General features: G+C 33.7%; 1 protein-coding gene across 1 annotated transcript in view; it reads left to right on the top strand.

Moving 5' to 3' along the window:
• The window catches only part of LOC106143350 (neuroendocrine convertase 2), a 61,194-nt gene that overhangs the window by 19,051 nt on the left and 18,495 nt on the right, over positions 1–23,648 (top strand). Inside the window, exons 2-6 of the mRNA XM_060949243.1 lie at positions 8,592–8,696; positions 11,704–11,938; positions 12,313–12,350; positions 16,885–16,961; positions 19,595–19,683. Of these exons, the coding sequence (XP_060805226.1) occupies positions 8,592–8,696; positions 11,704–11,938; positions 12,313–12,350; positions 16,885–16,961; positions 19,595–19,683 (544 nt within the window). The remainder of the gene's footprint in view (positions 1–8,591; positions 8,697–11,703; positions 11,939–12,312; positions 12,351–16,884; positions 16,962–19,594; positions 19,684–23,648) is intronic.

Raw genomic sequence — 23,648 nt, 5'->3', positions numbered from 1 at the left:
CTTTGACAGTTGGTAATACAAAGTTGGTACTTGGGTTCTCACTCCTGTTTTTGAAGGTTGTCTTTGCTGGTATATAAGTAGCCAAGTAAGTTAATATTTTATGACAAGCCATTTTCTTCGGCATTCCTCACTTGCCTTTAGATAAATATACATACATTTGAAACACTTTTTCATCGAGTGGCTCTGACTGACTGATAGACGTCGCGCAGGCCAAAACACTGGGTCTAGATCCATGAAAATAGGCATATAGCTTTCTTAAATGATCTACGAATGCATTAAGCAAGGATTTATCGAAATTCGCACGGAAAAGATTAAAAACTTTGCTTCGCACTTTTTAAGTTTGATTGACGCTCTAATAAACACATTGATACTAGATTATTTATTCGTCAAATATGTTACATCACATTTGTTTTACAAATAAATATCCTTGAAATTTATTAATGTTTTTGATGATTTTGTATTTTGAATCGATTTTTATATTGTCTTAAAAGTTCTGAGGAAGGAGACATGCAGTTAAGCCAAAGATATATCTCTCAACTTTAAGCAATACCAGTAGCAAACAGGTACCAGCGTAAAAATGCTTCGGTGACTGGGGTCCGATTCCGACTTTTTTCTTTCCACTGTGTCCGAACCACAACATATGAGCTAAATTCGAAAAGATCCAGAACCTAAAATAAAAAGTACGTAGAGTCTAAGCAGATCACGTATCCATGGCGGTAATAAAAAAAAAACTAACCTAGAAAATATTAATTAGTTCGCTATACGGACGCCCACGCTTGGCCACGTCCGCGAATGTAATAGATGTGTTTTGATAGCTTCACAAATTCAATTATATCTGCCCGCTACTGCGTGTTGTGTTATTAAGTCTCCCCTGCAAAATCAAGTTTCCATAGAAACGTACTTTCCCTTTTGTTTCCAAAACACGAGTTGTTGAATTTTCTCATTATTATCACTTTTTGCTATGGAAACATTTATAACGTTTTTATCTCTTACGGAGTAGACAGAGCCAATAGTCTCAAAATGACTCGAAGGCTACATTTAGCTGAGTGAATATAATATGAAATAATTCAATTAATCAAATTAACCGGGCATTGTACTATTGGGCAGAGTTATAAAGACTAAATATTTGATTAATATTTTTTATTATTATTGTGCCTTAAAATGAATCAAATATTACAATTGAAATAATCAGAAGTTTTGGGTTTGTTCCGACTGAAACCAGTTAAAAGCTTTTCTGCCAAGAAGTGAGATGGTCGTTACAGTTTCGAAGATTAATGGCGATCCCGAAGCGATCTAAATGTATATATACCCTTAGTCGCCTTTTATTAGGTACATCTGAGGAAAAAGCTAGTGTGATCCTATGTGGCAGTTTCGGGAACCGCAAGGCAAACCAAATATAAGACTAGATATACTTAGTATTTTTTTGCTTAGACAAAATTTCAACATAATACAACATTTCTTTTGCAAATGCTAAAGTAAAAGTTATTTATGGGAATTAACAAAATCTTAACTGTATAGGGGAGTCTTAAGATAAGGACGTAACAGGGACTTAGGTAATGCCATTTGGGATTATTTGGGATCATATCACTGCTGGCCTCGTGTTATATCAAAATCGTATGTTGTTTTAGTGGCATCTCATATAATAACTTTGTGTTTATTTGCAGTTGGTAGCTTTCTAATATTAGTTATACAATATACAATTACTTGCCAATAACTAATTGAAAAATCTGATAAATATTCAACATACATACATACTATATCCATATATATATAATATATATGGTCACGTCTATATTCCTTACGGGGTAGACAGAGCCAATAGTCTTGAAAAGACCGAATGGCCACGTTCAGCTTTTTGGCTTAATGATAGAATTGAGATTCAAATAGTGACAGGTTGCTAGACCATCGCCTAAAAAATAATCCCAAGTTTGTAAGCCTATCCCTTAGTCGCCTTTTACAACATCCATGGGAAAGAGATGGAGTGGTCCTATTCTTTTTTGTGTTGATGCCGGGAACCACACGGCTCTATATAACGGATAAATATTCAATACATTATTATTTAATAATTAATATTATAAATATAGTTTAAAAATAAAATAAAAAAAAAACTATTTAAGTCGACTACAGAATTAAGAGGCATATATTTATGTGAATAATAAATCGATTTCATAGATATGCGTACCTACCAAAATCACGTTTTTTTCCTGGCGGGGTCGGCATAGACTACATCTTTCCACTTGCCAAGATTCTTACTTGTTTCACTTCAGTCGATTTTATATGAGGTAGGAATTAACATTTTTCTCGTCTTATGTGTGGATTTAAAGGTATCTGTTTTGTTTTTGTTTATGAAATAAATTGTTCAGATTCAAAATAGTGAAATAATAAATCTATATTTTATGCTATTACTAAAGAAACTAAGTCAGTTCTTAAGTCATTTATTTAACGTTAAATTATGCTGAAACCTTATTTCGTCGAGCAAAACCAATTTCCCGCGGCTTGTTGTTATTCAGATCATATTGGGCAAACCAAAGGACACTAATTGGTCCCCAGTAATTGCAATATTGTAAGCGGCCATTAGATAGTTATCTTAAATAGGAGTAACTTGTTTAATAGGGTAAGGGTTTACGCTAGCAAATGCATACATACATATAATCACGTCTATATCTGCGGAGAAGGCAGAGCCAGTCTTGAAAACATTGGAATGGTTTAGTAATGGAATTGAGATTCAAACAGTGACTAAGGCAATGGGCTAGCAACCTCCCACTAAATTCCATCAATAAGCCATACCACCGTATGTGACCTTTCGTTCTCTTCAAGACTGTTGGCTGTGTCTACCCCATAAAGGATTAGACGTGGTATATATATGTTATAGTCTACCTAATGTACGTCACTTTGTTGTTATCATACATACATACATATAATCACGTCTATATCCCTTCCGGTGTAGACACAGCCAACAGTCATGAAAAGACTGAGAGGCCACGTTCAGCTTTTTGGCTTTAAGATAGGATTGAGATTCAAATAGCGACAGGTTGCTAGCCCATCGCCTTAAAGAAGAATCCTAAGTTTATAAGCCTATCCCTTAGTCGCCTTTTACGACATCCATGGGAAAGAGACGGAGTGGTCCTATTCTTTTTTCTATTGGTGCCGGGAACCACATGTTGTTATCACAATACTATAATACCTCTCGCTTAATGAAGTAGGTAAGATGAAGTAAAAAGAAACAACGGTTACTACCCAAAAGCCCTGAAATATAAATTGACTTTGTGTCAGAAGCCTTCCTAGGCTATTGATTGATATTGATGGAATTTTCTTGTGGCTGCCTTCGAATTCTACCTTTGTTTATTGCGGAGAGGTTTTAATCTTTTTCCTGTAAAAAGGTACGGTCGATTACTGTGGTGGGCGTGATACGTCGACGTTCACTAAATTCTAATAAGATCATGCATGCCAGCCTATGTATTAGTCCTGACTGATAAAAATGAAGAAGTCAATAATATGGGACAAACTTTTATTATCAAGAATAAAATTCATAATTATTAAGTAGTAGTAATTAATGTCACTAATTATATCTGTGCTAAATTTGTTTTAATTTTGTTACTTTATTCGTACATTAACTAAGTATATAAAGGGAATTCCATTGTATATTTTATGCAAGTCGTTTCTCTTTATAGAAGGAAACATTATTTTTTTTGTTACACAAGCCTTAAGTGTTAAAATTATATCGTGTAATAAAATGTACAAAAATATTTTATCCCAAACAAACCCAACACTTCAACAGCAAGATGGCCGGTAAGCCGCCATTTTGATATGCCCGTGAACTTGACGTAAGGTCGGGTTTATTATGTTTTTTATTTAACGAGCTATAATTCGGCTTCCTGCCTTTTAATGCCTGCCTCCATGTTGAATGATCGTTATACTCGTACTTATGTCAAAACGTTTGTTTAGGGACAGTTAACAGACGCTTATGGCTGTTATCCGACAAGCCAAAAACAAAGTTGTTTTTTGTTTATATTAGCAGTAGAAGATTATGTTAGCAATTATTTATAAGGTTTTTTCAAGGTAAACTTATCATGAACAGACTCCTGGATTAAGAAAACTGCTAAAGAGAATATTCTCTTTCAGTGGTGTTATTAAAACGAATGAGTAATTCTTCAGCAAAAAGCAACTTTTCATTTCATCAAAAGTATTTGCATTTTGGCTTTGACACAAAGAAGGATACAAATTACATTTTACTGAACACGAAAAGATATTAAAGTGCATTTTTATAAATTTTAACTTAAGATAATATTTAGATATTTTGAAATAATAATAATAGTGTAGTTCTTTTATGAATCCCGTGTCTTTTGGTACTCTTATACTTACATAATAATCCTTAGATTTCTGGTACTTCAAACATGCATATCAAAAAGTTTTATTTGTTATGACTTTTTCATAGTACCCAGTGCTTTAATAATAACCTTTATCAGATTCAACTAACCCAGAAATAGGAATATGAATTTGTTTCGATAAATAAAAGTGGCGCAAAAATATTTTACCGTCAAAGGAAGTATTGTATTCAGAACAAAACACTTTTGTTTCACCGCCCGTTTTACGATCAATGTGCCATGATAAGAATAACATGGCTGGGTTTTTTTTTGACGAGAAACAAAACCGAGTTATATAAAAATAATAATGTAAGCGTGTATGATATTTCTTTTAATGTGTTTTTTTTTTTGTAATCCTTTATCCCTGTATTATAATATAGTTTAGTTACGCTATCTAAGTAGCATATTTGGAAAGAGTATAATATATATTAAGAAAGCTGTTCGCTGCGAACTTAAATAACGCGAACACTTTAATTTTTTATAAAACTGTGAATATTTCAAAAACGACTCAATCGATTTTTGCCGTCCCACGAACTTACAATTTCTATTGACAGATCCTACATATCTTTTAAATTTTATCAAAATCAAACCAGCGGTTCGAAAGTTATCGCGTTACAAACATACATATACATATATCTCGCTCGCTTCGCTGGCTATTCGATAGGTCAATAATAATTATAGTACCTTTTATAAAAACTGTTCTACAGCTTCCGCCCTTTTGTAATAGTTTTCTTATCATACGAGTATTTTACTTCTGTATTACGGAACCATAAATGAGTTTTCCTCAGTTGTTGTCTTGGCAAGCCACCCCGCGATTATGTAAACACACCTGGCAGTTTCATATCAGAAACTTTGTATAAGGAAAATTGAGATTTAAAACGTTATTCTTATATTTTGTTACTTTGTTTCTTTTCGCATTTTGCATATATGTAAAAATCTTTAAGATGAAAGTTTTTCATAAATGTTATATTGTTTTTAAAAAAGGCCTATAAAACTATTTTTATTAAATATCGCATGATCTTTTTGAACCTCAATTCCATCATCAAGCCATACAACTGACGGTGGCCTTAAAGTCTTTCTAAATCTGTTGGCTCTGTGAAGTGAACTCGCATAAATACGTGATCATATGTACCATACATACCTATGTATAATAGGTCTTTATCACTCATGATAATCTTTAAAAATTGTAATTTAAAAGAGAAAAAAAATATAGCATATTTGTTATTAAGTTAAGGAAAATTAGCCGAGAAATTTCAAGGTGAGAAAAATTAATATGCCTATTTAACGTATTAATTAGGATCTCGCCTTATTCATGAGCTTGTAAAAGAAAAATGGTAAGCTTTTTAAAAATACTGTACCTTTAAGTAACAGTATGAGTAATAGTAATACAATATTACTTACAAATATAGTAAAAGCCGATTTCATATTAGATTAGGCATATATTTTTTTGCCGTGTGGTGTCCAGCACTTTAGCTTTACATTATACATACCCACTCCATCTCTTTCCCATGGATGTCGTTAAAGACTACTAACAGAATTTGAGCACATCAATCTAGTGCAAGTCTTACCATGATATAATATAGGTATGGCTCCCCTGCAAAGGTTGCGGAGATCAGACGAGAGCTGATTTGTGTCAAAACCTGTCAAATGCAACCCAGGATCATGGTCAAATGCGTACCACGAGACACTCTCCAGAGTTGAGGTTGTTACTGGGACTAAAGAAGAAATCTGTGAGTGTGTCACGTTAAGACATTTTATTTTCTATTCCTTCCATTAATGTTTAAGACTTCTTCAAACACAAATAGAAGAAACGATAAGTTATTGAAGTGTATAGTGAAGGTACAATAGAAAGCTTTCACAAGAGCTTTAAGCTGTTGACCGCACACGGCATTTGCAGTATCACTGAGCGCTTGCTACGATGAAGCCCGGATTAAAAATCTAGATTTCAGTGGATTCTGTTTTAAAATTACGCTAGATGGATTTAATTTAATTCCGTTTTAATTAACTTTTTGCTCTGCTGTTGATGAACTTTTTTAATTTCAACTAACATATTTACCACTTTAACTTGTTCCGTTTTTTCGAGACTGTTGTTGTTGGAATTGAGATTCGATTAAGTAGTAATAGGTATCGCCTAAAAGGAGGATCTCAAGTTTCCTTTCCCTTGATTGACTTATAAAATCTGCACGGGAATAATTCCTATTCTAAAGAATTGAAAAATACATGGAACATTCGAAAACAATGTACTCGTTTATGTGATAAATAAATTTAAACTAGCCTCAATTAGAATATTGCGTCTTTAATCGGTAAACAACGAAACCCAATCATTTTGCTAAAGATAAAGTTAGTCTGCGGCCCAGAATATACAAGATTAGTTGTATCAACACAAAGTTGTGACTTCCACTTGTACTTAGATTACTTAGCGAACTGATGAGAAAACTTAGTTCGACTGAGTCTTGCCTTTAATTTGTTACCAAGTGTCGACATCACACAATATAGACCAGGTTGTTTATGTTTCTGAAGTCAAGTTGTTATGAAATTATTAATGTTAACTTGGTTATCTAATAAATAGTATGCCTTTTCCACTAGTTAATTATCATAAACTGCTGTTGTTTGTTATTTTTATGTAGCAGCAGTAGGATAACATAGGATTACAAAATATTATTTGAATATAAAATATAAAACAAATCTTATATTTTTTTTTGACTCGGAACTCGTAGACCAAGAAGGGTATGATTATAAATGACAAGAAGACCGGGCCCAAAGTTAAATAGGAGTAAATTTTATAAAGAGAGCAAACATAACTAAAATGCCATATCTACTTTAAATTTTCAGTCGCTATCGATAATCGACCATTCCATCCGACCGCTTTTGACGAGGGATGTTACTCATAAAACGGGTTTAAAAACTTAATTTTTAATAACTCTGGCAACAGTTCCCGGTATATGGTATTGCCAGTAAAAGTTATGGCCACTTGGCCTTTACTGCCCGGCAATAAAGTCTGTTTTCCTTCACCGTTGAGCGAGTTAATAAATCTGGGGAAATTACTTCGCGTATATTACTGCGTTTTATGGTGTTCCATAGGAAACACGATAAACCTGTTATTTCAATTAACATGATACTAAATTCATTTCCGTACAATTGTGATGTGATGAAATAAATTAAATTGAGCGTATAGTGAGCGTAATCTTTCCACCATGGAAAGCAGGCGTTACAGTGTGAAGGTTCTATTTCTGTCTTTACTATAAAAATACTTTTAACATTAGAAAAATACATTTTTGGTTGCTTTTGCTTTCTACTGTAGAAAGAAAGATTTAGTCCCAGTTACTCTAAAGAGGAGCCCGGGGCAACCTCTTGAAGAAGCGACTTCTATCTGACCTCCGCAACCTTTGCAGGGGAACCTAATCCAAAAGGTGCCCTTACCGATTCGACCACCGACACTCCAAAATATCTAAATTATATATCATACATCATAAATAATAAAAAACCCCTACCCTTCGAAATTAGTTTTTTAATATAAAAATCATTTATTAAAAGTAAGACTCTCTTTTCTTTGCTCAATTCTATCAAAACAAATTTAAACTTTAACAATGACAGCCAAACTACGTTTTTAATTTATTTTGCATGCGACTCTTTAGGTTACGCAAAATACATATATTTTTAACAAAATTGAGTTACTATGCAGCACAATATTGCAACCTCGTAGTACCTACAGGGCAAAGTTCAGTTTCAACTTTGGTTTTAATGCAATTTGCAGTGAACTCACAGTTTGTAAACTATATCCCTGAAACATAAGTTTTGAAAGGGTTGGACGAACGCACGTGCTTTGCTTGACAATCCAATTTATATAGTTGGAGTCCACTTTCTAGTTTAAATTACTTGAAAAGTGATAGAAAAACAGACGCATTTCACAGCTATAGTTAATAATATGTAATAGCTTGCGTTCACTACCTTAGACTTCACCTGTTTTACCATCAGATAGATTGAGGTAAACATCACTCAAATTCGATGTTTTCCCACACCGTAAGAGCATAGTTAGTATTCAAATTCAAAACTAATGTACATAATTTCGAAAAAAGTAACTGGTACATGGCCGAGGTGGAATTCGAACCTGTGCCCTTTTGCGCCTCACGCATTTTAACCGGACCCCTTAGCAACCTTACCTAATTGGACCACCGACACCCTCACTTTATCTTTACTATATAATTATTTTTTGTATGTTTGTTTCAGTTATTGGGCTCGGAAACAGAATGGCACTTCGCGCACCGCGGCATGCCGCACGCGCGCCCCCGCCGCTCAATTGCGCACGCGCGGCTTCTGAAACAACATCCATTGGTACGCAATCTTTATTATTCTACCTTTTAGCTGACAACTCTCCCTAGATTAGGACCCCAAGATGGACCTTACTTTCAAGGACCTAAAGTTCATCATGCTTTTATAACTATGTACTATTATACTTGGAACTGTGTAATTATGGTTATCACAAAATAACAAAAAGATTATGCAAAGAATGTGTAATACTTATAGAAAACAATTGAATTGTATAAAGATATACTTAGTGTATATAAAATATTATGTACGTAACGAATACAAGTAATTTCATCACGAAACTAATATCGGGGAGTGGATAATTTATCTGTCAGAACATTACTCGTCAAATTTGCCGAATAATTTATGTGTATAATTTCGTTATATAAGCGTCAAATTAATTTTGGATAGCTTTGTAATAAACGTAACTTTGTTAAGGTATTTGGAATTCGCAAAGAGATTTTGGAAGGTATTCATACTATCATTACTCAAATACGCGTAAGATGTTGACCGCAGGTCCGTCCGCGTTGCACTTGTTCTTAAATTTCCGTGGAAAACATAGTATTTATTTGACCTCGGATAACTAATCCTATATTATGTTAATTAAATGCGTAACTATGAAACTAGTCTTAATATTGACTAAGGGAGAAGCAGCACACACTATGTTTTTAAACGGTTTTTTCTTAAGACCAAAATAGAGTGATTGCGCAAAAATATATTTCAGTCAAAGCATAGTAAACGTAGGTATATATAGAATCAAATTCAAAGGTACTTGATAGAAAATGAATTTTCAAGCTGAACTCGCAAGTGCTTCAGTAAAAGTCAAGACCACTCAGAAACTTAGTTCCATTTTATAGTCCTTCGGAGAAGATCGTCTTTGAGTCTCAGTTAAAAAAATAACGTTAATATTTTCAATGGGCGTCTTTGTCAAAACTTTCAGGACAGATTCGATCTACCAATTGAAACAAACGTTTTTGTTAGACAGTTGAACATAAAAAGGATCAGTCTCGTTGTTTTTACGTTGCTTTGAATATATATTCGGTATTTCAAATTGTTAAATTCAATGTTAAGTCTGATATGACTAAAAAGAAATATTTTTCTTATCCCGGAAGTAGAGCCAACAATATTGCACACCTCATACATTTTCTTTTTAAATATATTCAACCAGGGAATACCTGTGAGTATGGTCGTACATGTTTGTGTTATTTCAGGTTATATTTTAGGCGTGTCCTTATCCGTCGAAAAGATTTTGCGTAAAAGAGTAACATACACACACATAAACACACACATATCTTAACATCCTTTCGCAGTTACAATATTAGAATTTTCTAAAGTAGACATCATATTTTTGAAGTTGTTTATTATCATAGTTTTGAATGAGTTTATTTACAATATTAAAGAAACATTGTATGATTAATATTAAAGAAGATCATGGCTGTAAAACTATTTAGAAAAAAATATATATTTTGTGAGGCATATTGAAACAAATTCAAAAGAAAACTGTAGGTTAAAGAAAATAGTAGAAACACAATAACCTCGGAGTGTCCGATTACGTTCCAGTTACCTTGTGTTGCTGGTAGCATTAGAAACATGATATCTTCTACTTAGGTATACATAGAAAGCATTTGTTCAGTTCCCTTCTCAGAATTTCTCTTATGTAACTGACAATTCTGCAATCCTCTGTCATTGTGTTCTTTTGTGTAATAAAGGTAGTGATTTCATTCATAAAAGTAATTTAACATGATTTAAAAGGGATGACGTGAATCTCTCTCTCTCTCATCTATGCGTGTTTATTCATATTTACTTTTTAGTTACCAACAGTCGATACAATATGACATGTACACATGTAACATAAATAAATCAATTCCAATTGCTCGACAGATTACAGGTAAATCCAGCATGCTATGGGGAACAATCCGTATTGTATAATATAATTGTAATTTATAAATGTATAACATATAGACAAAAAAAAAAATAGGAGTTCCCATTTAATTTCGCTACCATGCTAGAGCGCCTGAGGGGACTGAGGACCGCCTAAAAATATTGCAGATTATTTGAGTTTTTATAACTTAATTGATGTCTTTTGTTCTCGTACCTGTATACCTAAGGAAGGATAATTCGGGATCGGTCCATTAATTACCCGAACGTAAAACAATGCCTAGCAACAGATTCCCGGCAAGTCATTAATCCAGAGAATTTTAGCTCATCAATCATACTCACCCTAGCTGTTATGTTCACTCCTTATTTTATGAGATATTATAAACGATTTTTAGTATTGCGGTTTTTGTAAAGATTATTTGAACATTACGGAAAAAAACATAACCTTTAAGTGCTCTTCTCATGTAGCATAAAAGACGGAAAAACAAACAAACAAACACACTAACATTTGTAATAGTATGGATGGTTTTACTCACACTAAGTAAAGAAATAGAAATGAATAAATAAAATTAAATCAAGTTAAAGTAGCGCGTAGAACTTTCACCTCGCTGCGAGTTTCTTTGATCATCTGAAATTGCATTAAGGATGAGTTGTGGATAATTGAAATTAGCAAAATAATACTCGACATTTGGTTAAAACTTGTTTAGTATTTAATTAAACATGTCGTGTGAAGCCAGCGCGAAATTGTGATTACGAGTATGAAATGAATTTAAACTAGCTCACTCGCTCACTTTAGGTTTGGTTTTCAAGCCTTTTGTAGGTAGAGACAAGGTTCTTGTTTCAACTTGCCTTAGGCCTTGCGTATTTATTTTGAGTGATCCACATTTATCAATCTTTTTCTGCAGACTTGACGAGATCCCTTGTCAGCTTAGCTTACCTTTCACCAGAAAATCCCGAATTTAGTCACACTATTAATATATAATATAAATAAATTTATTTTCATAATAGGATATGTACATGGTATGCTTCCAAAGCGCAAATGTTAAGGAAGCGGCGGAACGAACTACACTGCAGCATTTTCACCGGACGTTAATTTACAAATAGTACCAAACTTAACCACACTTTTAACAATAAACTTGTTTTCAATTGCTCACAGGTACACACGGCAGTACAACAAACGGGCTTTAAACGGGTAAAAAGGGGATTTCGCCCCCTGCGTCTGCCCGAGACGGAGCCAGCGGCGGAGCCGAGGGACCCTTACTTCCCCCTACAATGGTATCTGAAGAATACGGGCCAGAATGGGGGAAAGCCGAAACTAGACCTGAACGTGGAAGCCGCTTGGTCGCAGGGGTACACTGGGGTGAATGTTACTACCGCCATTATGGATGATGGTAAGCAATTTTGTTATATTATTTTATATGGTTGTTTCTTATATACATATATCACGTCTTAATCTTTTCGCGGGTAGTCAGAGCCAACAGTTTAAAAAATAAATTCAAACTTCAGCTAGCAGATAAGAAAGATAATAGAGAGATTCAGGTTGCTTAATCATCAATTAAAAAAATCTCATGTTTTGAAGCATTTTATGGAAATAATTTAGGTATTATTTTTTTTATATGATAATTACAACGAAACGTAACTTGTAATTAAATTTATTTTAGAAGCGACGTCAATACAAATGAACTATATTCGTAGAGACGTTTACGATTATAAACAAATTAATATTAAATTAAGTAGATAATTGATTGGTACATTTTTGTTTCAGGTGTGGATTACATGCATCCCGATTTAAAGTACAACTATGTGAGTATTCATTTAATTTAATAATGGTTTAACTTTATTTCAGTATTTAAAAAGAAATGGACTGTTTAACCCACTTCTTAGATACATCAAACTTTTTCCTTTAACCTGAACGGTTAATAGGTATTAGTAGGGATTATCGCACAAAATATTACATCGTAACTACTTACCTAAAACTACGCGGGTAAACCTCTTAACAAACTAATTAAAACTTTAATCCGCCTCGCTCGGCGCGAGTAAAAACAAAACCTTGTTTTCAGTGGGGACTCGAGAACATTAAGTATAAACCGGTCAAGTGCGACTCAGCCTCGTCCACAATGGGTTCGGTACCATCATCTCGTTTCGACAAAAAATTGTTTAAATATCACGTTTGTTGTATTGAATTATTTATTTCGAACGGTAATATACAACTAAATATTCTGGGAAAATTTTATGCGTCTACATATTACCGTTATTAATTTTTAATATAATTTATATTCAGCTGTAAGGTTCAATGATGGAAATGAAATCCAAATAGTGACAAGTTGGTAGGCGTCCATCCATCGCCTACAAGAAGCATCTCAAGTTTACAAGCCTTTCCCCTGAATAAGTTTTGTGTCTAAGTGTTCGAGTGAAATTTTCTTTAAAGTTAATGTGAGATACCAACGCAATTGGCTTTACTTCTAAAAATTCGGAGTTCTATTTTTGAAATTGGTGAGACACCGAATACTGGCTGGCTTGAATGGCTTCTTTCTATTTTCGTATTATTTAAAAAGATTCCTTTTTAATTTATTAGTACGCTTTTTTGGGAATCACTTTTTAAAGTAATAAATATATAGATTAAAAAGGATACCATAATCATTCGATTTATCGATGCTTTAATAGATATGAAAGCTAAGTACAAACGCATTATTACATACCTATGAGAATCTATACATATATACGTACTCCAATGTTGTAGATGGATAATGGTACTGTGGAATTAGGTTAAGAGGTTGAACTATACAGAGAGTTTGCGATATAGTATAGAGCACATACATATCTACATAATACATAGTTATACTTATATGTTTGTGATTTATAGTTATACTTATATTTATATTATAAATAAGATTGCGTTCTATTCCAGCTCATCACAATCGTACTTATTTTGTAAATGCGAATTATTCGATTGTTAGCCTATAAGTTTTATTTAACCAATGATCTACTTTTTTTCTTCTTCATCCACTGGTTGTCTGTGTAGTTTCGAGTGCTTTAGAATAGAATCGATACATGTTTCCCATGGATGTCGTAAAAGGCGCCTAAGGGATAGGTTTATACACTTAAGATTCCTCTTCTAGGCGACGGGCTAGCAACCTGCCACAAGCTGAACCGCTTAATGTGGCCTTTTAGTCTTTTCAATACTATTGGCTCTATCTTCCTCGCGAGGAATATAGAAGTAACTATATGCACGAGTTGTCTAAAAAATGATTATAAGTAATAGACCGCCCATTGTATTGCCCGGTCGTTCTAGGCATTTAAAAATAGGATGACTCCATTTGTTTCCCCTGGGTGTCGTAATATGACGTATATACTTGTAATGCAGTTTAAATATATTTCGCTCATACTTAAAAATTATTGAGAAAGCGAAGGCTTTTAATCCCGGTACAAGTAGGTAGGTACTAAAGCCCCGTGTCTCATAGTAGATAGACCCGTGCCGATGGCTGGATCTGACAAAAACCACACTGTTTTCCACTTCGTCAACATCGTATAATTTTTGCGGATGACATACAGAAATATAATCTTAATGTGATGTATGTAAACAAAGTTGTTTGTTTGTGCCTCGTTTGGATGTTTGCGCAAATAATAAAAGTAATCGTTATGTGCTTCGCGGAATAAGATTTTCGTTATACTTATTTCTAACAACCTTTCTTAATATCAAAAAATATACAGAGTTGAGCAAAATGAAAAACATTTGAGTTGCGTTATATATATATAAGATTATTACGAGTATGATGTTAATTTAAAGTAAAATTGAACTGATTAGGTACTTACATTAATTTTACTTTAAAGGCCACGCTCAGCTGTTTGGCTTAATGATATAATTGAGATTTAAATAGTGATAGGTTGCTAGCCCATCGCCTAAAAGAGGAATCCCAAGATAATAAGCCTATCCCTTAATCGCCTTTTGCGACATCCATGACAACGAGATGGAGTGGTCCTATTCTATTGGTACCGGGAACCACACGGCACTCAAAACTCTTTTAGTGGGACCTTATAATCTGACAATCTTCCCGAGATTTCAGTATTTCAGAAAGACACATATCTTAACAATCAGCAAATTTTTTAACATCTAAGGCATTGGTAGTCGAACTATTAATATGTACAAATAAAATATGTCTCCCATGTACCAATAACTCTTTTCTGAGTTGCGTTTATGTTCATTAGATAGATTGCTCCGAAAACTGATCCTCTTATGGTGATTTTATGTACATGTATTCTTAAGATGTACGTCATGGTAGTTTTTCATTGACACACCCACTGTTTCTCGTAATTACAGAGGCCATAAACAAATGCCGTCACTAGTCTGGTGACGTCATCTTTCGACGAGGCGGCTTAGTGATGTTTTCTTCCGCGTGTAAGACAGTTTATAGAACGCAAAAAGAAGCCTTAGTTTCTGTAAATATATTTAGAAGAGAGATTCTATCTACCAATCAAGCAAGTTTGAAAAGAGCTATACGCATGCGCGATTTCAATTTAAATTTACATCTTGATTCTTTCCTGAAAGGATTACCTAGGTATGGGTGAATCATTATATGGTTTCATCCAATTTTCTCCCTATTAAAGTTAATATTACAGGTTTAAATTAAATAAAAGATTCTTTTCCTAGGTGTCATGCATAAAAATAATAATAAATTGCCGATTCTTCCAATCGGTTTAAAATTTACATTTTTAAACCAAATTTTTTAAAGTTCGATTGGGAATTAAGATGTTTCCGTCTTGCCACACATTGAACTTCGCTGTTCAAAATTTCCGTCACTAAAATTTGAACTTGTGTTATGAATGGGAAAGTTTCAAATACTTAGAACATAGAACTTCACCGATGCAATATAGAACACGACCTAACTTCGTCAACAATTTCATCAAAATAGGCTACCACTTCCACGACACTTCTGGAATTTAGAAACTTACGGTTGAAGCTGATGCGATGCAGTGAAAATGTTGACTTGACACACTATATAGGTAGCTACTACTTAAGTTGGCTAGTATGAAACGATTAGTGTCTCTTTCTCTCACACACTCATCTGTGACGTTTACCCTTAATACCGTGGATATTATCATTTTATGGGTAATCTAGCCGTCATCTGATTGTGGTTTTTGAGACTAATAATTGGCTCCGTCTACCCCGCAAGTGATAACAAGGACTAGTGACTGAAAATGTGTGTCAATGTAAGTTGTGAATTTCGGGAAAGTTTTGCTGCCCATTATCAACTTTCTATTGCACACGAATAATAAAAATAAAATTAAACAACAGGCCTCTCCTATACATTCCTTATTCCGGGACAGAGTAAATCACGTAACTGTAATTACATCGTGTTACGCCGTCCGTCTGTCATCACACTAAAACATTTGGGAAAACAAATCGGGAATGTTTTCATTCACAAAGGGATGAAAGTGACGCGAAATGGGCGCCGTCTGAAATTTAATTTCAGTTGGAGATAGTAAAGGCCGAAGTATATAGTTGAATTTTTCTTTTGTAAATTGTTTTCGCGTATCTTTTTTCGAATTAGTTTCGAAAAAGTTACGCAATAGATTAAGATCATTTATTTATATCATTTATTTATATAATTTATTTATATATGCTCAGGCATCAAAGGCCCGTAGATATCTAATAATAATACCTTACAGATAAGTTAAAAAGATTTATTTATTTAAATTGAAACAAATGCAAACAGTGAATGTCTCTTAGCATCCACCCTTCACTTCGCTTGTGTGAAAAATATGAGCGCATGTATTATTCCGATTCATTTAATATCATTAAAATCCGTTCAGCAATATTTACTGTAAAATATTTCATAGACTAATCTATGGTCTGAAGTATGATGCGCAATTTCGTTTTTCCTTCAAATATGGGAGTGCTTTCCTAGCTTTTAAGAATGTAGTCGTGATTTCGCGAAGAGTATTAAGCCGGAAGTGTATTAAGAAAGTTCATTCTAATTGCAGTTTTATTTTATATCACCGGTTTACGAAAGCATCCATTAAGAAGGATTTATAGGAAGTTTTAATCGAGTTAGCCCCGAGCAAAGAGCGAGTCATGACAAGAGATTTTTCGTTCTACGAGACTCTCTCGCAGTAATATCATTTTTAGTGCACCCTAAGAGCATATAAATAATAGACATGTCGAATTTTAAATCTCTAGCTCCCGACGGTTGGAGGTGTACGTTCATCAACAAATAAAATCACTTATCATATGTCATTCAGTAGTGTCCTAAGTTTCCTCTTTAATAAACCCTGAAGAAGATTTTAATAATTAAATATACATATATTTTTTGTATTTTAAAAATATTCTTTTTTCCAGAATGCAGAGGCGTCGTATGACTTCAGCAGTAATGATCCGTTCCCGTATCCTCGGTATACGGATGATTGGTTCAACAGGTAAATAGCAAAATATTTTTTTCTTGTCTTCTCTCATAATAGCTCTATATATTTTGTAGCATTATCTTTAAATATCAGGTTCCGCTTGAAATAGAAAGTAAAGTTTCTTTAAATATTGACAAAAGGTTTGGTAACTTTTGGACGGTCAAATTTTATCTGTTCTTCTTTGAGGTCTTCTTCACAGTTATTTTTTTATCACGCGAAGTTGAAGTTATTTTCTGTTGCGACATTTTTACTTTCTACATGTAAAATCAATTATTCTAAAAGTACTAAATGTTGTTCAAACCCACCAAATGTATACTTACGTAAAATAAGTATTTATTTCGGTGACTGAAGGTATTTTTTAATGTAACTTGTAACATGACATTGTAAATCTTTTTGAACATAAAGATATTTCTAATACTTTATCACGCGAAGTTCAAAAAGGGGAAATGTAAAAACCACACACCTATCCAATCCGGGATCATGGTCAAACGCACATCCCGGCCTCTTCTTCAGAGAGGTGTGGATATGACCAGGATTTATGCCAGCAGGAAAAATGTCTTCATCTAACGCTATACCGTCAATGTTTCAATCCTTACTATAAAATGGTAAATACAAAAGTCTGTTCATTTCTCGTATCTTTGCGCTTTATTAAAATTCTAGTCGTAAAATTTTGCACGCATGGGCTTAGGTCTAATTTGAAGTTAGAAAGAAAATTAGCGCAGATAAAGCCACCAGAGAAAGCTAGACCATTAGTAAATATGCGACTAATTTGTAACACTCAAAGTGTTTGAAACATTTAAATTGGCAATTACAATCAGCAAATCAAATCACTTATCTTATTCAGAGTATCCGAGCGTGAAGGTTCCATTACCAATATTAAATTAGGAGGCAAAATCTGTAGAATTTAACTCGCTTACCATCATAAATTTTACTTCGGAGTTATAAATGTATTTGTCTTTTTCGTCCATCCATTCTCATTATTTGAGTTTTTTTAGAAACGCCTTTTTTCTTTATAAAAATAATTGTACTGAATTCGCTAAAAATTCTATTTTCTGTCCTAATAAATTTAAATTTAATGTCTTAATATATTATTATCCAAATTAATGCTATATCCTTAAGTCTAGCTGCGTGTTTTTTTCACTTTCATGGTTCATCGTCATCATCCATCATTCGAGGTAAAGTTACTTATTCCATTCAAGTAACTTTTTTTTTAAATTCCCCTGAAAACGGTAAAAAGCTATCAAGTTGAATCTACCAGCTTTGACCTGCTTAATAAAAATCCCTATAATATCAGTTAATTTGCCAAAACAAAAGAAATTATCTACGCGAAGTTCAAACAGCACTCACTGGTATATGTGAATAACTTTCTTGAATAGTAGTCATTAGGCGGCGGTATAATCGTAGTAATTGGGTATAATTTCGTGACAAGTTGCTTCAAATTTGTTTCGTACCTAGTAACTTATTATAAAACCTTGGAGCGATAACTTGAATTGCGCGACACATTCTATATTAATATGAATATGTGAAAATATATATGATATGTTGGTATTACACATATATTGTAGTATGGTAATTAAAATGTGAGCTGAATTTCAATTCTGCTTTATTTTCAGCAATTTGCAAATACAGAGCTGTTATCTAAAAAACTGAACTATACATACATATAATCATATCTTTATCCCTTGCATTATAGAGCCAATTTAACAATCTTATTAACACTGATAGGCCACTTTCATATGTTTGGCTTCATGATAGAATTGAGATTCAGAGATAGGGAGAGCCACACGGCCTTTATATAGGTACTAATATTATTGTGTAATATTCGTAAAAAAGGTAAATTCACCCGATGTTAAAATGTAATGATAATGTTAATAAAAATTTATGTCTTAGCAAAAGAACAACCATTTATCATCTTAATGCTTCATCAAATGCCAACAGATACTACCAGCAACACATCAATGTAAATCAGATTTTATACTTACTTATGATAAACGTTTCATAAATGTAATGACGATGATCTGGCACGATTTTTAAATAGCCTATCAAGCTTTTAAAAGCAACTTTGTCTGTCGCGTTAAATCTTCGTAAGTTCTTCCTGTTCCATTAGATTTTTTTCCAAATTCTGCCGTAAAAATATCAGATATGTCTCTCTTAGTGATTACATTTTCCAAACAACAACATAGCATTTTTCAACTTTCTTTTATTGTTAAAATTACATAAACACCGGCCAAGTGCGAGTAAGACTCGTGCACGAAGGATGAAGTACCATTACAGTACATCTTAAAAAAATGCGTTTGTTGTATGGGAATACTTTAATCCTTTAATAATTACTTGTTTTTAATTATTTTTTTTGAAAAATAAAATACAACTAAATATTCTGTAAAACATATTTGTTGAAATTGAAAGAAAACACAAAATCATGTTTATTGCGTTGAGACCACCTTATATTTCTTTTTCTCTTTTTTGTATTTATTGTTTATAGCGGCAACGGAAATACATCTTTCTAGCTATCACGGTTTATGAGATACAGCCTGGTGACCTCTGTCAGGAGACTTACTGTCTGATTATAAACATTTCCATTTCGGCAGTGCATTATGTACGGATCACTCTGTTTTTATTTTTTCAAATATTTGTATATTTGTCGATAGTCACGGAACAAGGTGCGCAGGAGAGGTTGCCGCGGCCAGAGACAACGGCGTCTGCGGCGTGGGTGTCGCATACCACTCTAAAGTGGCTGGTAAGTTGACCTGCGCATGATTACCAAATACTATAATACGAGTACACTTACAGCAGCTCAGCGTAAATCTTTGTTTTTCCTTTCCCATTAAGTATTTACCGAAATAGTGTAAGTATTCTTTTTCTGTGAAAATGAGCTTGTAGTTTTTGTTTTTCGTAACGAACAAAAATACAAATCTCCTCTCTTTATAATATTAGTATGTCTTATATAATATACTCTTTCTCTCATGGGGTAGATAGAGCCAAAAGTTTAGAGAAGACTCGAAGGCTACAGCATAATATTGGGATTGAATTTCACATAGTAGGTTGCTAGCCCATCACCTAAAAGAAGAATGCAGAATTTATACGAGAAAGGCGTTTCCTATATTTCTATTATTTTTAAACTTATATATTTTATTCTTTATATATTTGCTTAGAGCTGACTGAATTTCAAATAGCGTTTACAACAAGCGTTCAACGTTCATGAGAGCACTAACTCGATTATGTCACTGTAAATGCACGTGACATGTGCAATTCATGCAGTTTTATTGCTGAGAAGGCGCCTTCATGAGCATTTAGCTGAAGCTGTAAAAGTTTTCTCTCTCTTTCTGAGTAAAAATACTTATTTTTAAAGTACCAGGGTATTTATGTATTATTAGGAAAATTCCTTATTGTAAATGGCTTGGCCTTAGGTTAGCCCTGGATGATATTAAAATCCACATATCAAATCACCGATTTTTCTTATCTTAGTATATGCTCATTATTTGTCTCTTATGGAGTAGAAATACATATGTCAAAGTGACTTAAAAACACTTGAAAGTCACATTCAGCTGGTTAGCCTAATTATGGGATTGAGATGCAAATAGTGACATGTTTCTAGCCTAACAGGAATCCTAAGATTTTTAGTTTTTCTCTTGTGACTTTTATAATCCTAGCGAGAGACAAGAAGCAGCTGTGAAAGACAATGTTTTTGTTTTCAATATTACACTAGTGCGGGAAGTTATAGTACAATATGACTTCGAAGCAAAACATGAACATAGTATGCCGAGATTATAAAGTTGTAGTCTTTGCCTTCTCTCCGAGAAAGAAGTGCGATACATGTTGCAAAATAATAATAAATATAGATGGAAATGGGATGACAAATAAGCAATGAGGAAGACAAGCTGAAGGGTTGATCGACCCAAGGGTTTCAGTTGAAGATAATAAAATAAAAATCCTTTAGGTTCGACAAATCTCTGAATAACATTGAATGGAAATGTTTCTTTGACAAATCTCCATTTCCAAGAACGAAACGTACCGAAAAAATATATCCAATTCATATCTCCCACACAATATTTATACTCCATAATACACGTGTCCACAATATGACATTCCAACAATAAGTGACCCCGGTCAAAGAGAACTTGATCTATGGGGCGCCCACATCCCTTTACTGCATAAAGAAAAGCGTATATCCCTCCATTTTTCTTCAAATATCAATCTTTGCAACCTGACCAACCACTCATTTGTCAACGGTTTACGAGTTCTCAATGTGAAGTATTATTATGATTTCATATTGTAATGAAAAGGGTCCCAATTAAAAGCATAAGGGGGTGTGAAGGCGAAGGGTGTGACTTCTTCTATCGCATTGTAAATAGACAGGCAATCATTTCGCTAAATACGTATCTATTGCCCATAATGGGACATCCGCAGATTTTGCAGGATACATACATGCATAAACGTCTTTATCCCTTACGGTGAAGACAGAGACAACAGCCTCGCAGAGACTGAGAGACACATGTTTTCATAGAGTGGGCGGTGAGACAATGGTAGCTTGTTATACCATGTTCAGTTTTGTATTCCACTTGACTAAATTGATGATGAGATGTTCTATATAGTAGTATTCGAAGTCAATACATTGCGTCAGTACTGGTCTGGTAGCGAAGAAAACACATATTGTATGCCAGCTGCTTTTCTTCCCGCGCAGATTGTAAAAGTTAATCAAGGGTAAGGCCATACAATTCTCTGAATCTATTTCCAAAATTGACAACTCTCTTTACTACTCTTTGTATACCTCTTAGGGGATACAAACATAATATGTATATAATATTTATTTACCATAGACGCCAGTGGGCGATGATATAGGTATTTCATAAGTTAGACAAACTTACATACGTAAAGTCACGTCTTTATCTCTTATAAGGTGGACAGAGCCCACAATCTCGAGAAGCTAGGCCACGTTCAGCTGTATGGTTAATGATGGAATTGAAATTCAGACACAAGCTTACCTTTTTTCTAAAATGCCGGTAATCACACGGTCAATAGACAAAGCTTATGAAAAAATATGATAAAATAAATTTCCTGAAGAAAAATAAGTATTTAAGATATTTCGTTTCAGTTTTGTAACTTTATAACTTTCTTTTTTGAAATTTATATTCTAACTGTTAAGTACATAAAAAACGTCTTTGTATAACAGTCAAATAAAAGCCCTTTCATAAGAAACTTTGTTTAAGAACTCGAAAGGTGAACTCCAAGACTAAGGCTCTTTTGTCTGCTTTTACGAAGAAATAAATAATTCAAGTAATTTTCGAACCCCAACAAAAAGACGACAAGTTTTGAGTGTTTGTAGACATTTCTGAAAAAAATAGCCAGTTGTTTTATTTTCATAGTTTTTAGCTACGTTATTTAAGGAAGTTCGTAATATCATATTTCATAGTTATAAGTATAATAAACGTTAGTGAGTATGTAGTTTTGCATTAATCTTTTACATAAAACGACTGAACAGATTTGGATGGAGTTTTACATACTTTTGAATAACACATAATAACGCGAGCGGCGTACTCGTTGTTTGTTTTGGAAAATTAGTTTATTATAAAAAATACTTAGTATTGACGAGTTAGTATCCCAATAACAAAAAATGTCGAACTTTCGGACTTGCTCAATCTTTGTGATTTGTTATTTACCTATATTTTTACGTATATATACGACAAATAGAGTGTCATTTCATCCCACGGGTGTGTTCATTGATAACCGTATGTAAACCATTCATTGGTGATCAATCCCCTCCTACGTGCTCCATCACTATGTTATCGGCCTGGTATTAATACCGTGGATTATGAAAAGGTTTCTTTGCTGTTTTTAGGATTCTAGTACCTGGGCGACCGAGCGGAGCTCGTATTTTTTGTTAAATCAGAAATAACACAATTACCATAGCCTGGCAATTTCAATACAATTTTCTCAGACTAACACGTCTGACGACGTCGGACTTGGTCCAACTTAAAAAAAATTTTTTCCTTACCTTTCTGAGGGTCAATACAGGTGTCAGCATTTTTAATTAACTTTTACGTCGAACAAAGCCGCGGGCAAAAGCTAGTAAATTTAAGAACGAATGTTAAAAAATAATCATAAATTAAACTAGAAACAACACTACAAAAAGCCCTTATGTGCTAAAAATAGATAGACTATAAAGGTACTTACGTAAAATAATGTCTAAACATAACCACATTTCACCTTATCACGCTTACAGGGCAGAATTAGTCTTAACGTGGAGTCACTAAGGTCAGCCTGGGGACGAATGGTAGGTTTATTTTGGTAGATATTGTGGCATGGATACAATTTGTTTCATTAACACTTATTCTCTTCTTCTACCTCCTGGCGTTATTCTTACTTTGTAACCATTTTGGAGAGGAGCCCGGGGTTCGTCTTTGACTGTGCTCCTGGATTGGGTATGTTCAGTTTTTACACGAAACGACTCTCGTCTGACCTCCGCAACGTATGCAAGGGAATTTAACTCATTTTGAATCATGGTTAAAGCGTTGAAGTTTACTACATGAATGTGGCTATACCTTTAGTTATCTTTTACGACATCCACGGGAAATGAAGGACATAGAGGTTTCGTCAAGATGGTTTTTATCTAATCAGCTTTCATCAACCAATTTCTATACCAATAGTGAACTCCAACAAATACCTCTAAGTCACGTCCACCATGAAAAAAGTTATTATAATCGG

Source organism: Amyelois transitella, chromosome 18 (genome assembly GCF_032362555.1).
Source record: "Amyelois transitella isolate CPQ chromosome 18, ilAmyTran1.1, whole genome shotgun sequence".
Taxonomy (NCBI): Eukaryota; Metazoa; Arthropoda; class Insecta; order Lepidoptera; family Pyralidae; genus Amyelois; species Amyelois transitella.
The sequence above is the reverse complement of the archived record's forward strand: the minus strand, read 5'-3'. Positions and strand labels throughout refer to the sequence as shown.